The following is a 17,495-nucleotide window of genomic DNA, read 5'->3' on the forward strand; positions in this document are numbered from 1 at the left end:
TTTTTAAAAATGTTCTGCTATTTTGGTGGATATACCTATTAATCTGCCTTTGTCGTTTTTGATTAACCTGATTTCTGCACTGTCACTTGATAGGCATACACTTTGTTGGTTCTGTTGATAACTTTTATGACAGTGTTGTATGTCTGTTAACCTCCAATATCACAACTACCCTGAATGTGGTATATTTGAGATCTGTATTTAAAGTACGCACTCTATATTTGCATGTATTTGCTTCTATCATTGGACTTTGGGTCAGGCTATTCCCTCACATGAGAGGCACCTGTTTTTAATGTGTATTCTTGCTCTAATTTTTGTCATTAATAAAATTTATATTTTATAATCTATTCCTACTGTCACATGGTTATTTCCATTCTCCAGCATTAGGATACTTGGGAGGCTACTTTTGATTCCTATTAGTTTCAGTGACGCTGTATTTTCGTTAGACCAAAAACTATTGATTGCAGATTGACGTTATGAAGTGGCCAGCACAATCCCCAGGCCTCAATTCGTCTGCGAATTTGTGGAGTGTCAAAAAATGCTGTTTTTGATACAAAACCTAAAAATGCAAAAGAACTATGGAAAGTAGTCCAGTCAGCTTGGGCTGGAATATCTGTGCCCAGGAGTCAGATGTTAGTTGACTCCATAACACACAGATGTAAAGCAGTTGTCAGAAATAGAGAGTTATGCAACTAAATAATACTTCAGTGATTAACAGTAAAGTCTCTAAACAAATGTGTTTATAATGTTCATATTTAAGTTTGTAAATAAAAATGCAAACACTGCTGCTTTTTTTCAACAGCGTATTATTCCTTTTTCTTCATTTTCAGTTTAAAAATTGATATTTTCTTGAGGTTTTCATTTGGAGATGAATGTGCAGTGCTCCCAGTGCCTTTGTGTATATGGAAATAAATACTATTATGAGGATTGAGCTTTTTCACAGTTGTTGTAAACACACTGCTATTATTTTGCGCATAACTGTATACACACACACACACACACTCTCTAACACAGCAGCGTAAGAATGCAATTTTAAATAACTTCTCTTTAATGAGGCTCAACTCTCTTTATACATTGTCATGGCAGGTTAGTAAATATTCTGACATCTGTGGTTAAACTCAATTCAGTTTTGGAAAAAAAAAGTGTTAATAATGCTTACAAAAGTATGCTATATATACAAAGCAATAAAACATTACAAATTATACTTTTTATTCTAACATTAATAAATGGCAAGGTTACAATTATCTAAGGCCAAGAAAATAACTAGTAGCACAAGGTACAATGTTGCATTTCCCAGATTGTTTAAGATACGGCTTTTCAATATCATTAAAGAGGTTGTACGGTTGAAACAAGTTAATATCTATCCACCGGAAAGGTGATAACTTCCTTGGCTGATGAGGGCCTGAGAGCTAGGACAAGCACCGATCAGCAGAGCGGGGAATTTATATCGCCAATGGGGCACATACATCTCAGTCATAAAATGGAGTGACAGCTCCATTCATTCTCTGGGACTGCAGAAAAAAACAGAGTGTAGAGCTTATCAGCCCAATATGGAATTAATGGAGTGGCAGTCAATGCCATCTATCAGGAATAAAAGTTCACAGTCTCGTTGATCGATGTAGGTCCCTGCGGTCGGACCCCCTCCAATAAACAAGTTATCACTTGCCCAGTGAAAACAAGTCAACACCTAAGCAAAGGATAACTCCTTTAAAGGTTAAGATTCAAAAAAGAATATTCAAAAGGGGTACTTCAACCAAAAACATACAGGTACATCTCACTAACTTAGAATATCATCAAAAAGTTTATTTATTTCAGTTCTTCAATACAAAAAGTGAAACTCGTACATTATAGAGAGTCATTACAAACAGAGTGAGCTATTTCAAGTGTTTATTTCTGTTAATGCTGATGATCATGGCTTACAGCCAATGAACACACAAAGGTCATTATCTCAGTAATTTAGAATAATTAACAAAATACACCTGCAAAGGCTTCCTACGCATTTGAAAAGGTCCCATAGTCTGTTTCAGTAGGCTCCACAATCATGGGGAAGACTGCTGACTTGACAGATGTCCAGAAGGCAGTCATTGACACACTAAGTAAATTTTGTACTTTATTTGGAAATCAAGGTCCCAAAGTCTGGAGAAAGAGTGGAGAGGCACACAATCCAAGCTGCTTGAGGTCTAGTGTGAAGTTTCCACAATCAGTGTTGGTTTGGGGAGCCATGTCATCTGCTGGTGTAGGTCCACTGTGCTTTATCAAGACCAAAGTCAGCGCAGCTGTCTACCAGGAAATTTTAGAGCACTTCATGCTTCCCTCTGCTTAGCTTTTTGGAGATGGAAATTTCATCCTCCAGCAGGACTTGGCACCTGACCACACTGCCAAAAGTACCAATATCTGGTTTAAAAACAACAGTATCACTGTGCTTGGATGGCCAGCAAACTCACCTGACCTTAAGGATGAGAGACACCAGACCCAACAATGCAGACAAGTTGAAGGCTGCTATCAAAGCAACCTGGGCTTCCATAACACCTCAGCAGTGCCACAGGCTGATCGCCTCCATGCCACGCTGCATTGATGCAGTAATTGATGCAAAAGGAGCCCCGACCAAATATTGAGTGCATTTACTGAACATACATTTCAGTAGACCAACATTTCGGATTTTAAAAACATTTTTCAAGCTGGTGTTATAAAGTATTCTAATTTACTGAGATAATGACTCTTGTGTTTTCATTGGCTGTAAGCCATAATCATCAACATTAACAGAAATAAACACTTGAAATAGATCACTCTGTTTGTAATGACTCTATATGAGTTTTACTGTTTGTATTGAAGAACTGAAATAAATGAACTTTTTGATATTTTAATTGCACCTGTATATGGCATAGTAACAATGTCTTATTTTAAGAGAATCGTGATCCCGTGATGACTGTTGAGAAAATATTGCATCAGTTCGACCACTTTCCTACACCTATTTTCCTGCAGTCAGTTTGCAAAACAGGTGACAAAAACATTGCCAGATACTTCTGCTTTTTTATTGAACATTTAGTTGATTTAGCAAATTTCTTATCCCATATATTAATACACAGCCTTAAAGATCATTCCACTTCAATAAAACAGCCATGTATCAGTAAATTGAAAATTAGAGCGACACTCAAAATTTGGCAATTATGTTTTATTTAGAGACAGTCATTTTTTAATTCGAATGAGGCAAAGGCATTTGCTAACATGTGTGTGAAATGTGCAGACATTTAGCTAATTTTTTAATTTGGAAAACTATTAGCATGGATTTAAAGAACACAAAAACTTTGGCTACTTCTCTAACTTGTGGCCTGATTCACACCAAGTGGTAGATTTATTAACTAGGGAACTCTAAAAGATTGAGGGTTTGAGTCACATTGTGGTCACGAAATAAAAAAAAAACGAGAAATCGGATGCATACGCCGCATTGAGAGCTTTAAAAGGGACACTTTTTGCAACTCAATAGACACTTTCAAAAATTAAAGTGGAGGTAGCTTAGCATCTTTCTAGAATACCACTTTTGTATTTGCATGGACTGGGGCGGTGAAAAGTTAAACAAGATGGTCTCAAAATGCATCAGACATACTGTATATCTAGCATAAATCAAATGCGATGACCTTGTTGGATTTTAAGACTGTCTAGGCTTAGTTTATTCAGGATGAGTAAATCAGCCATGTTTTGACCTATATCAAAAGTGAATTGTATACACATACTATAATGTACAGGTTTGAACAAGGTGACTGTTCTCCTTTTTGCAACATGTATTGATTGAGCAGGAAAGGAACATTAAAGCAAATAAATGCCATGAACTGATGTAGATGGATATACAGTATTTCCTGATTTTATTAAATGTTCACATCCTCACTGGTTTTAACAGAGGCCATTTTGTGGATATATGTGCACAAAAAATTGAACATGAAATTAAACAAGACCAGAGCACATAAAGTACCAGAAAATATTGCCATGAGGACTGTGTAGTGCAACCGAGGGCTTCAGGCTTGTTAACAGGAGATACATACATACATAGATAGATAGTAGCTAAACTTTTGTGGTTTAAAAAAAAAAAAATTAATTTGAATACATTTTGTATTTTGCTGCTTTCATGAGGAAAATAGGTAATAAAGTGCATAGATACGTACTTCTTTTCTGTAGTATGGCTCTGCCAACTCTGAGTGCAGAGGAGAAGAGTCTTTTTAGTGTTTTCGCAGTTTCTTTGTATGTAGCAAACACAGTGAGACTGCCGATCTGCCTTCCTTATAAGCGCTCTGGGACCCTCGCTTCTACGCAGCGCTGTCACTATGACTGCAGCATGTTCTTCTGTCTCCTTGTCACCAGGGCCACAACACTGCCAGCTTGCTTTCCTTACAAGCACTATTGCACAGCACTTTAACTGTGACTGTAGTGAAATTCCTGGAGTGCTTGGAAGGAAAGCAGACAGGCAGTCTATGGCCCCAGTGAAAACTGTGACTGTAGTGAAATTCCTGGAGTGCTTGGAAGGAAAGCAGACAGGCAGTCTATGGCCCCAGTGAAAACTGTGACTGTAGTGAAATTCCTGGAGTGCTTGGAAGGAAAGCAGACAGGCAGTCTATGGCCCCAGTGAAAACTGTGACTGTAGCATGTTCTCTCCTACAAAATGGATGTTGGAGAAGATCACGTTACAACAGACCCAGCATCTTCACTCCTCTCACTGATGACTACAGAATGCTCCCTCTGCACTCGGTGAGACATCCATTCTCCAGACACGCAGTACTGATCTATGCAATTGTTAAAGAACGCTTTAGCACCTATTTTCTCCATGAAGCCATCAATATATGGTATACAACCCCATTACAAAATGTTTTCAAATGATATTTATAGCATAAAAGTTTAGTTACTCTTTAAGGGCTTTTCATATGTTGCCTTTGGTAATTCTGCTTTAAATAGAAATATAGTAAATTATAAAGTATACAGGGCCAAAAAAAACTTAAAAAAAACCAGATAGAAATAGAGTCTTATTGAAACAAACCGTGTAGGGATAGATTTTCCATTATAAAATGGTAAACTAAATTGTGTCAGTTTCACTGTTAAAATTAGCTAATTAATTACATCCCATCATTGTGTTGAATTTGACAAATTACTGTTTTCAGATAGATTTGTTCTATATGCATGCACATATTTATTCTAATCTGTCTAATTCTAATAAAATTAAACATTTAAGACATTGTCTTCTAATAAAATGACAGACTTCTAGTAGGGATTATACTATTGTTTTCTGTAACGAATCCACTGAATACACACTTATTTTGAAAATAAAATGAAATATCTCAGCTAAAACTTTTGTAAAAATACAAATTTAATGTAAGGGTTTAAAGCTACAGTTCAGAAAACTCTTAAACTTACTAAGACAGTCCATTTCTAAACTGTATAGAAGCATGTAAACTCAATGCCTCACTCCAGGATGTGGTGAACAGCTTTCAAATGCCTCTTAACCCTACGCTTTTCCTGGAAGCTCTTCCCGCATAATGGGCAATTGTGTGGTCGCTCTCCAGTGTGCACTCTCTTATGTTTAGAAAAATTGGAAGAATTATTAAACCTTTTGTAACAAACATCACACTGAAAAGGCTTTTCACCAGTATGGATACGTTGATGGCTAGAGAGTGCTGATGACTGGGTGAATCCTTTGCCACAAACTTGACAGACAAAAGGCCTTTCACCAGTGTGAACCCTCAAATGCTCTTTTAAGTCTGTAGCCCTTTTAAAGCGTTTAGAGCACACAAAACAAATGTAGGGTTTTGATTCCAAGTCAAAAAAATGACACTCGTCTTGGTCAGAGTTATTTACATGAGAGTCCCAACATTCAATAGTCTTTTCCAACAGCTGGTCTTCCTGGTCCACCATGTCTGAATCACTGCAAGGTAACTCACTCTTGATATTTTCTTGGCAGCTTTCATTGTCACACTGAATTAACCCTTCAGCAAGCGTTTTCTCATTTGGCGATTGGCTCTCTCTCCTATATATCTCAGCTTTAGTCTTAGGATCCCTAGTCTGGTATTGAAATGATGGCGTTGTCTGTCTTGCCAAATGATCATCATCACATTCTTCATCAGTAGTGTCAGATATTTCTACATATATATCTTGTGTACCTTTAGTATAATAGTTGATGTTTTCAGCTTCAGGTGATGTAGTATTGCTACATTCATACGTGGGAGACGTTGATAATTTTGGTTTATGGTTTTCCTCAGCATGAGCGTGAAAGGCAGTGTGACCATTTTGGATGGAGCAAACAGAAGCCAGGTCAACTTCATTTTTAACGTGTATCATTTGTTTAGTCCTAATATCCGTTGTTTTAAAAGGCAGACACTCTTTTAAGTTGCTTGTCATAATTGAAGGGGAAAGTTCAGTTCTAAATAGTTTGTCTTTACTTTCTTCAAATATTTTCTTTTCAGATATGAATTTAAAGTCATTTAGCACCATTCTACCTAGATCCTTTTTGTTAAAAAATGCACCAATATTATTTGTATAGCTTATGCCATTTTTAATTCGAAGTGGCCGTTTTAAAACACCAATATTATCATCCATGTTAACTTTTGCAATTATATCTTGTATTGAGTGTGTACGCTGGTGCTTTTTAAAATTGGAAGAATTGTTAAAAGTTTTACCACAGACATTGCAATGAAATGGTTTCTCACCAGTGTGAATTCGCATGTGTCCGGTCAAAACTGAAGACTGAGTAAAACATTTATCACATATTCTGCAGCGGTATGGTCGTTCTCCAGTATGAACTCGCTCATGGTCTTTCAAATCAGAAGTGCGCTTAAAGGCTTTTTCACAATATGAACATCTATATGGCTTTTCAGACAGTTTTGAACCGCTTACCTGTTCTTGATCTTTTAGATAGTCAGACTGACCATGAAGGCGTTTATGCTTTATAAAATTTGAAGCATCTTTAAACATCTTTCCACATATATCACACTTAAATGTTTTTTCTAGAATATGAGTATGTTTATGAGCCAATAAAAAGGAAGACTGGGTAAAAGCTTTAGCACATAAGTCACATTTATAAGGATGTTCATTTGTGTGTATATTATAGTGGTCTTTCAAGTCAGAACTATTCTGAAAAAAACATCCACAGACTTGACATTCAATACAATTATTGCCATTATGTTCGTGTCCATGAAACATCAGCTCAGACACATGGTCAAATTGTTCATAACAGGTATCACATCTGAATTCCTTGCTTGATACAGGTTCTATCTGACAACTTTCAATATTAAGTCCGCTTTTAACTGTGAACATTGTACGATGTGGAACATCTAACTTGTGAAAGTTTCCCAACTTCATTGCCATCCCGTCATGAAGGCTCTGAATGGATGTACTCATCATTATATTGCAGCTGGGTATACGCAATAATACTTTTACAAAACGTTCTGTATGATCAAATTTTAACTTTTCCCCATTGTCGTCTTTCTCTTTGGTGATGAACAATGCAAGAAAAGCAGGTGGCAGATTGTTCTTGTCATGCTCCAGTCTTTAATATGCTTTCCACCTAAGTAAAAGGAACAAAAAATTTTTTAAAAAAACTTTATTTTGTCAGTTTAATATTCTACCATCAATTCTATCATTTAACTTTTTGCAACATTATTGAGTACAAAACCTCTTTCTTTAAAGGCCAGATGTTTAGTAGTGTATACATTTCTATTTGGATGAATGAGTACCATATTTTGCGGATTATAAGATGAACTGGACCATAAGACTCACCCAAAATTTTGGGATTGAAAATAGGAAACAAATTTTTTTTAAATAAAACGGTGGTGCATCTTATAGTCCGTTTGTATACGGACTGTTATAGTAGTCTCTGAATCCAGCCCTGTGACTCTGAGTCCGTCCTGCCCGAGGAGTAGTCTGAAGGGAGCCCGAGTCCGTGTGCGTGACCCTTGGGGTCAGCAGCCGAAGTACTGGGGACTGCCTAGGAGTGGTACCTGGTGGCTACCTGCAGTTCAAGTCTGACTCCATCATCAGAAGCTCCAGTGAACACCAGGCAGCCGCTTAGCCATGTCCCTCCTAAGCAAGTCCGACCCCGTGGGTCCACGAACCACGTGTGCCACCTGTGTGCGTTACACATTGTGTCCAAGTGCTGTGAAGAGACAATTTGCACATTTCCCAGGGGAGCATTGTGACTTAAAAGTTTCCTCACCTTGACATGCTTAACATGTCACTCTCCACAAGGATCCAAAAATGAATAAATTCATAAAGCATAGCGATATAAATACACCAAGAAGGGAGAGCTTTGAACAATGACTATGTATAAAAATGATTTTTAATTAACATACAAAGTGTTAAAAACATCCAATTGGTGGGTAAATCTGGATAATAGTATATACACAGTGGTAAGGATGTATGTAGGGTAATGACTACAATGGCCCAATCAGAAAATTAAGAAGCACAAGATGAATACACAATACACAAAAAGGTGCATATATTTCAATTGTGCAATAGCAGGGGAAAATCTAATATAATGAGACTTCAAGCATGCTGAGAGCTTAAATATGCAAATACATGTGAAAATTCATGTCTGTCCAAATAAAGTGCCTAAAATTACGGTATTTATACAGCAGCAAAAAAGGATCAGGTACTATGAGTACACATATGTGCATAAAACACAATGATGCCCACTATTTATACAGAGATGCTATTCCTGGAAAAAGCCAAATATGGGGGATAGAAGAAAGGAGGAGTAAGCTATAATTCAAGTCAGTACTTTCAAGCCAATGCCTCCACTGACACATTGGGCGATCGCCATTATTCCATTATTCAGTAGTTATTTAATATAAAAATTATGTAATTAATTGTTGGCAAGAATTAAATATCAGGAGACCGGTTGCACGGTCTTAGATTTTCTCTGCCAAAAAAAGTGTTCTTTACAGGCATATGCTGTTATACACATATCTCTCTAGAAGAAAGGACAGTAGCCTTCATTTTTCCGCTACTCTTTTTTCCCTATAAAATTTACTAAGAAATAACAGTGCAAATTCCAATAAATGCATTCATTTTATGTCAAATGTCAAGCTGGTAATAAACATATTTGGTATGTCTGTAATTGTAGTAACCAGTACAATACAATCAACACATTTACAGTGATAGGTAAGTGGACTAAATAAAAAAGGCATTTTTCCCTCATCTAACTAAACATTTGGGATATTATTTGTATACTTGTATGCCCTTTTAATCAGGGCTGTGGAGTCTGAGCCCATTTTGGTGGAGTCGGTATAAAATGGACCGACTCCAACTCCTAAAATATATAATAAATTGGGTACAGTAGTTGAATGCAGTTTGTGGGGAATATTTTTTCATAAGAATTTGGGTAAGTTATGAAATGTCCTATAAATGTCTGTCCTATTCCTGATCTAAGGGTCTAGACTTTTAGCTGAGATGAATCTGTGCTACAGTAAATTTATCACTTAAACATGAGCCATGTATGAGGGAGTCGGAGGCATGGAAATAGAGGAGTCGGAAGTTTGGCTTACCGACTCCACAGCCCTGCTTTTCATTGCAAGCATATATCAGTAGAGGACCAGATCATTAGACACCCACCAATCATTCAACCCCCCCAATTTTTGAGAAGTATACAGCTCAGAAGAAAGAAGCGCATAGGTCTTACTTTAGTGTGCACTCAGAGCGGATTATAGGTATAGTAGAAAGCCTAAAGGTTTAGTTACACAATTAAGTATTGCATTTATAGAAAGGATTAATTATTCTAAATGTAATGCTTACATAATTATGGCAAAATGGCGCCTAAAAAATATGTCAATCTAGCAAAAAACAAGACTTCACAAACCGAGGTTTACATAATAATAATAAAAAAAGAAGAAGTTATGACTGAATGGGTTAATTCTTCTCTATGTATAAATTAAATAAGTGCATAATTAAAATTTACAATCAGAGTAAGGATTAAATGACAAACTTTACGGCATATATCTCTTCTTATGGCATGTTCTCACATGCAGTGGCTTAGCATTTGGGATTGCCCCAGGTGCTACAGTCTATAGGCTAGTGTGCACCCTGGAACTTTGACTGTTGTGGCTATGACCGAAATAACAAAGCTCAGTATAATGAAAAAAGCTTTGTCATCTCGGTCACTGCCTATACAGAATGCAGTAGTCGATGACAAATTCCTATCGACTGCTGCCCTCTGCATAAGCAGCGATGGAGATGACAGAGGATTAGTACATAATGAAAAAAAAACTGTATTAAAGTAAACTGGATTCAATACTAGCTTAGTCATTACTAAGAGCTAGTTTTACATTTTTACACATTTTCTAAACCTAACTACAGTTAGGAATTGGTTTGGTGTTCATAATAGACATCACTGATTTTTTCTCGTATATAAAACTTTAATTATATTTGTATTTTCCTTAAAATTATAATACAATACAATATAATACAATACATTAACTTCAAAACTTATGCTCCAGGCACTAGTAAGCCACTGCACACTTTTTTTTGTAAAAAATATACATGCCATTTTAACATATTGGTCCTGAATCATCAAGATCAGCATTATTCATGCTGGTCTTGATGAGGGGGGCGTACTGGAGTCAGACATTCCAGATTCATTAAGAGGCATAAGACTTTTAACCCCTTTACCCCCGAGGGTGGTTTGCACGTTAATGACCAGGCCAATTTTTACAACTCTGACCACTGTCACTTTATGAGGTAAATTACTCTGGAACGCTTCAACGGATCCCCCTGATTCTGAGATTGTTTTTTCGTGACATATTGTACTTCAGGATTGTGGTAAAATTTCTTCGATATCACTTGCGTTTATTTGTGAAAAAAAATGGAAATTTGGCGAAAATTTTGAAAATTTAGCAATTTTCAAAATTTGAATTTTTATGCCCCTAAATCAGAGAGATACGTCACACAAAATAGTTAATAAATAACATTTCCCACATGTCCACTTTACATCAGCACAATTTTGGAACCAAAATTTTTTTTTTGTTAGGGAGCTATAAGGGTTAAAAGTTGACCAGCGATTTCTCATTTTTCCAACAAAATTTACAAAACCATTTTTTTAGGGATCACATCACATTTGAAGTGACTTTGAGGGGTCTTTATGACAGAAAATACCCAAAAGTGACACCATTCTAAAAACTGCACCCCTCAAGGTGCTCAAAACCACATTCAAGAACTTTATTAACCCTTCAGGTGCTTCACAGGAATTTTTGGAATGTGGAAGAAAAAAATGAACATTTAACTTTTTTCACAAAAATGTTACTTTAGACCCAATTTTTTTTATTTTCACAGGGGTAACAAGAAAAAATGGACCCCAAAATTTGTTGCGCAATTTATCCTGGGCACGCATATACCCCATATGTGGGGAAAAAACACTGTTTGGGCGCACAAGCAGGGCTCGGAAGGGAAGGAGCGCCATTTGACTTTTTGATTGTAAAATTTGCTTGAATAATTAGCGGACGCCATGTTGCGTTTGGAGAGCCTCTGATGTGCCTAAACAGTGGAAACCCCCCACAAGTGACCCCATTTTGTAAACTAGACCCCCCAAGGCACCTATCTAGATGCATAGTGAGCACTTGGAACCCCTAGGTGCTTCACAAATTGATTCGTAAAAATGAAAAAGTATTTTTTTTTCCCACTTTTTCATTTTTACGAATCAATTTGTGAAGCACCTGGGGGTTCCAAGTGCTCACTATGAATCTAGATAGGTGCCTTGGGGGGTCTAGTTTCCAAAATGGGGTCACTTGTGGGGGAGCTCCAATGTTTAGGCACACAGGGGCTCTCCAAACGCAACATGGCATCCGCTAACAATTTGAGCCGATTTTCCATTCAATTTGTTAGCGGACACCATGTCGCGTTTGGAGAGCCCCTTATGTGCCTAAACAGTGGAGCTCCCCCACAAGTGACCCCATTTTGGAAACTATACCCCTCAAGGATTTTATTAATGGGTATAGTGAACATTTTGAACCCAGAGGTACGACACAGAATTTGATAACATTAGGTCATCATATTGAATAAGTTGTCATTAGTCTTGAGCGCAAGTGCTCGCTACTTGAGTTTGCATCGGGTACTCCGGTATGCACCATGTACTGTTTGTGCTCGAGTGACATGCTCGAGTCCCTGCCCCGCATGTTTCACGGTTATTAGACACCCATGGCAGGCAATCCCCACAAAGTATTTTTGGCCACGAAGCATATGGGGCGGAGACTCGAGCATGTCACTGAAATACCCACGATACTCAATGCATACCAGAGCACCCGATGCAAACTCAAGTAGCGAGCACTTGCGCTCAACACTAGTCGCCATATCGTCATCTTTTTTTCTTACTTTTGAAAAAAATCACAACCCCATCACAACCCTAACCCTAGCACAACACTAACCCTAGCCCAACACTAACCCTAACCCTAGCCCTATCCCTAGCCCAACCCTAACCGGAGAGTTTATTTTTTACGCCGTTCCTCGTGTGGTATAAGTGATTAGACGACTTTATTCTTTGGGTCGGTGCGATTACAGTGATACCAGAATCATATCGGGTTTTTATGATTGACAGCTGTCACACACTAAGAGACGCATTTTTTGTAAAATCTAGTTTTTGCATCACCATATTTTGAGAGCTATAATTTTTCCATATTTTGGCAGACAGTCATGTGAAAGTTTATTTTTTGCGGGATGAGTTGACGTTTTTATTGGTGCCATTTTCAGGCACGTGACATTTTTTGATCGCTTTCTATTCCGATTTTTGGGAGGCAGAATAAACAAAAACCAACAATTCAGGAATTGTTGTTTTTTTTTTTTTTTTTTATTCTGTTCCGCATGTGGTAAAATTGATAAGGTAGCTTTATTCTTTGGGTCAGTGAGTTTACAGCGGTACCACATTTATATTGTTTTTCTATGTTTTGGCGCTTTTACACAATAAAAGCTATTTTATAGAAAAAATTATTTTTTTGCATTGCTTTATTCTGAGAGCTATAACTTTTTGATTTTTCGGATGATAGAGCTGTATGGAGGCTTGTTTTTTGCGGGACAAGACGTTTTCAGCGGTACCATTTTTATTTATATTCGTCTTTTTGATCGCATGTTATTCCATTTTTTGTTTGGCGGTAGGATGATAAAGCATTGTTTTTTGCTTTGTTTTTTATTTATTTGTTTTTACCGTTTTCACTGAAGGGGTTAACTAGTGGGACAGTTTTATAGGTCAGGTCGCTCCGGACGCGGCGATACAAAATATGTGTACTTTTATTGTTTGTTTGCTTTTTTTTCATAATAATATTTATTGATGGGTACATTATATTTTTATTTTTGGTGGATTATTTTTTTTATTTTATTAAATATTTTTACAATTTATTTATTTTATTTTTTTTTTCACTTTCTGAGAGTTTTTACACTTTTTTACTTTGTCCCACTATGGGACTTCCACATTTTTTATTCTGATCGCCTGTACAGCATAGGGATGGAGCACCATCCCTGTGCCATGCAAGTAGTCAGCGCTGCACAGTGAGAACATTGTGTGGTCGTGCACTGCGCATGACCAAACAATGTTCCTGCTGCCTGGTGACCCGGATGTTGTCATGACGACATCGGGTCGTCATGGCAACACCCGGGAAGCCGCGGCAGACAGCGCTGGAGGCCGGAAGAGGAGGTGAGTATTGCGATCACCTCCCCTTGTCTCCGCAATGCTGCGATCGACTTTGATCGCAGCATTGCGGGGGTTAATGTGCCGGGAGCGGTGCGGGACCGCTCCCTGCACATAGTACCGGGTGTCAGCTGTGACAATCAGCTGACACCCGGCGGCGATCGCGCCCGCACAGCCTGTGTGCGCGCGCGATCGCGATGACGTACTAATACGGGTCAGGCTCTTAAAGCCCAGGGCACTGACGCGTATTAATACGTCATGGGCTGTAAAGGGGTTAATGAACCAGGAAAGTCAGACAAGTGGTGTGCAGTCAAGGACTGAAGTAGGATTTGTGACATAAAGAACGCCACTTCTCATCATGAATTTGCTGAGCGGGAGTTGCCATCCCAGATCCGTTCACTTTTTTAGAGCTTGGCAAAAATGGCACGAGAATGCCATAAGTCGCAAAATTTTAGTGCAGCATTGAGTTGCCCCGAAATTTTGTGAATTTTGAAAGCTTTTTATGACAGACTACATAGTAAAAGTTTTGCTTAACTGTGCCCATTACATATGCATGGGTATATATGCATTTTATATATGCATATATACATGCGAGGGAAGGTCTAAACATATTTTGCACAAGGGCTGTTTACTGGCAGTGTCTGTATGACTTTACTATTTGTGCATATACAGTACAGACCAAAAGTTTGGACACACCTTCTCATTTAAACAAATTTCTGTATTTTCATGACTATGAAAATTGTACATTCACAATGAAGGCATCAAAACTATGAATTAACACATGTAGAATTATATACTTAACAAAAAAGTGTGAAACAACTGAAAATATTGGCATTCTCTTGATGAACTTCAAGAGGTAGTCACCGGAAATGGTCTTCCAACAATCTTGAAGGAGTTCCCAGAGATGCTTAGCACTTGTTGGCCCTTTTGCCTTCACTCTGCGGTCCAGCTCACCCCAAACCATCTCGATTGAGTTCAGGTCTGGTGACTGTGGAGGCCAGGTCATCTGGCGTAGCACTCCATCACTCTTCTTCTTGGTCAAATAGCCCTTACACAGCCTGGAGGTGTGTTTGGGGTCATTGTCCTGTTCAAAAATAAATGATGGTCCAACTAAACGCAAACCGGATGGAATAGCATGCCGCTGCAAGATGCTGTGGTAGCCATGCTGGTTCAGTATGCCTTAAATTTTGAATAAATCCCCAACAGTGTCGCCAGCAAAGCACCCCCACACCATCAGACCTCCTCCTCCATGCTTCACGGTGGGAACCAGGCATGTAGAGTTCATCCGTTCACCTTTTCTGCGTCGCACAAAGACACGGTGGTTGGAACCAAAGTTCTCAAATTTGGACTCATCAGACCAAAGCACAGATTTCCACTGGTCTAATGTCCATTCCTTGTGTTCTTTAGCCCAAACAAGTCTCTTCTGCTTGTTGCCTGTCCTTAGCAGTGGTTTCCTAGCAGCTATTTTACCATGAAGGCCTGCTGCACAAAGTCTCCTCTTAACAGTTGTTGTAGAGATGTGTCTGCTGCTAGAACTCTGTGTTGCATTGACCTGGTCTCTAATCTGAGCGGCTGTTAACCTGCGATTTCTGAGGCTGGTGACTCGGATAAACTTATCCTCAGAAGCAGAGGTGACTCTTGGTCTTCCTTTCCTGGGGCGGTTCTTATGTGAGCCAGTTTCTTTGTAGCGCTTGATGGTTTTTGCAACTGCACTTGGGGACACTTTCAAAGTTAGCCCAATTTTTCAGACTGACTGACCTTCATTTCAAAGTAATGATGGCCACTCGTTTTTCTTTACTTAGAATTTGTATTATGGCAAGAAAAAAGCAGCTAACAGTCTATTCAGTAGGACTATCAGCTGTGTATCCACCAGACTTCTGCACAACACAACTGATGGTCCTAACCCCATTGATAAGGCAAGAAATCCCACTTATTAAACCTGACAGGGCACACCTGTGAAGTGAAAACCATTTCTGGTGACTACCTCTTGAAGCTCATCAAGAGAATGCCAAGAGTGTGCAAAGCAGTCATCAAAGCAAAAGGTGGCTACTTTGAAGAACCTAGAATATAAGACATATTTTCAGTTGTTTCACACTTTTTTGTTAAGTATATAATTCCATATGTGTTAATTCATAGTTTTAATGCCTTCAGTGTGAATGCACAATTTTCATAGTCATGAAAATACAGAAAAATCTTTAAATGAGAAGGTGTGTCCAAACTTTTGGTCTGTACTGTATAATGACCCAAAAGGGGCCATTAAAAATGTTTTTTTGCATTCATAGGAGCCTGTGGAAGAAGTCATGCTTTGATGTGTTGCTGGATGTCATTCTGTCAGACTAAATGTAAGCTGTTGCTCTGTAACATCACGGGAAACCAGCAGGTGGCGGTATAAGTGTTGTCAAGTGACTGTATTGGAGGATGTCTGATCAACATCCTCTATAAAAAAAAAAATACAAAATAAATGAAGTAGTAAGCCCGAATTAAATTCAATAATTTTTTTATTAGAAATATTAAAAGAACAAACATATTAAAAGTGGAGACTGATACAGGAAAACTGCTATACAATGGTGACAACAAGTGTGGCACACAGCCCAAAAAGACTAATGAGAAATTAAGATAAAGTGCTGCAGAAGGTAAAAAGATATATGATTGTAACAACAATTCCTTTGAACAAATACAAACTTCTTTTAAGACAACACTCTTTTTTGTATCATTTAGCATAAAATAGGGAAATAATTCTACAATTGTTCATAAAGTGCACTCTGCAAAAAGACCAAGTGATCATGTGACACAGTATGCCACTATATAATTTTCTGTTTGAAAAAGTGTGTTATGCAATAAATACAAATAAATGCAATGCAAAGCAGACTCAGAATTCTGTGATAAAGTGCACTATGCATAAAACTAATTTCCTATTTGCAAGGGCTCAGTGCAGTAAATATAAATGAATGCAAGGCAGAGCAAGTTCATAAATAAAGCATAAAAAAGTAAAGGCAGTGCTGGGAATACAACCTGGGTATAGCAGATATGACCCCCGATGCGCGTTTCATGTTAGCTTCTTCCACAGGGGCAGAGAGTAATGTCATGAGTGATATGCAAGCTATTTATGGAGACTGTCACCAATCGTGAGGTAGTTGCGGCGCACATCCATGTCAGGTAAGTAGAGCGGAAGTCCGTGGTTCAGCGTCTGACGTCAATTATCCATGCCCCCACCAGACGCATCATGATGAGAGCGGGGAGAGGGAGACCGGAAAGACGTGACGTGGAAACCAAATGCCAAGTCACATGAGCGGATGCACAGCGGGTTCAGTGAGATGTATGGAAGATGATAGGAGCGACTGCAGGGTAGAAAGCGCGCGTGCATGTAAACTTCTATGATGTCAGTGTTCATATTCTGGCACATATAATGAAAGTGACCAAGGACTATGTAATTGCAAAAAATACAAATGTGCCACAATCATTATGAATATATAATACATAAATAATTAGAATTCTGAACAACTCATAAATATAGTAAAAAAATAAAAATGTCTCTATTCGTATTGGATGCTCTTTTCGTGCCTTTCTTAATGCTCCTATTGGAGTATCCCTTTACTTGGAATCTTGATGATAATTCCTGGGCCTTTGTGTAAAAAGAGTCATCACTTGAACATACAGTTGTGCTCAAAAGTTTACATACTCCGGCAGAATTTTTGCTTTCTTGGCCTTGTTTCAGAGAATAAGAATGATAACAAAAAACTTTTTTTCCACTCATGGTTTTTGGTTGGGTGAAGCCATTTATTGTCAAACTACTGTGTTTTCCCTTTTTAAATCTTAAAGACAACCAAAAACATCCAAATGACCCTGATCAAAAGTT

General features: G+C 38.1%; 1 protein-coding gene across 2 annotated transcripts in view; it reads right to left on the reverse strand.

The window, feature by feature from the left end:
• Positions 1 to 1,027: 1,027 nt before the first annotated feature.
• The window catches only part of LOC141172388 (uncharacterized), a 66,747-nt gene continuing 50,279 nt past the window's right edge, over positions 1,028 to 17,495 (reverse strand). For both annotated transcript variants that reach the window (XM_073656534.1, XM_073656535.1), the window contains exon 2: positions 1,028 to 7,540. In XM_073656534.1, the coding sequence (XP_073512635.1) occupies positions 5,443 to 7,377 (1,935 nt within the window). In that variant the 5' untranslated portion in view covers positions 7,378 to 7,540 and the 3' untranslated portion in view covers positions 1,028 to 5,442. The remainder of the gene's footprint in view (positions 7,541 to 17,495) is intronic.

Source organism: Phyllobates terribilis, unplaced genomic scaffold (assembly GCF_046119375.1).
Source record: "Phyllobates terribilis strain yellow unplaced genomic scaffold, ASM4611937v1 Scaffold_12__6_contigs__length_324123572, whole genome shotgun sequence".
NCBI lineage: Eukaryota > Metazoa > Chordata > Amphibia > Anura > Dendrobatidae > Phyllobates > Phyllobates terribilis.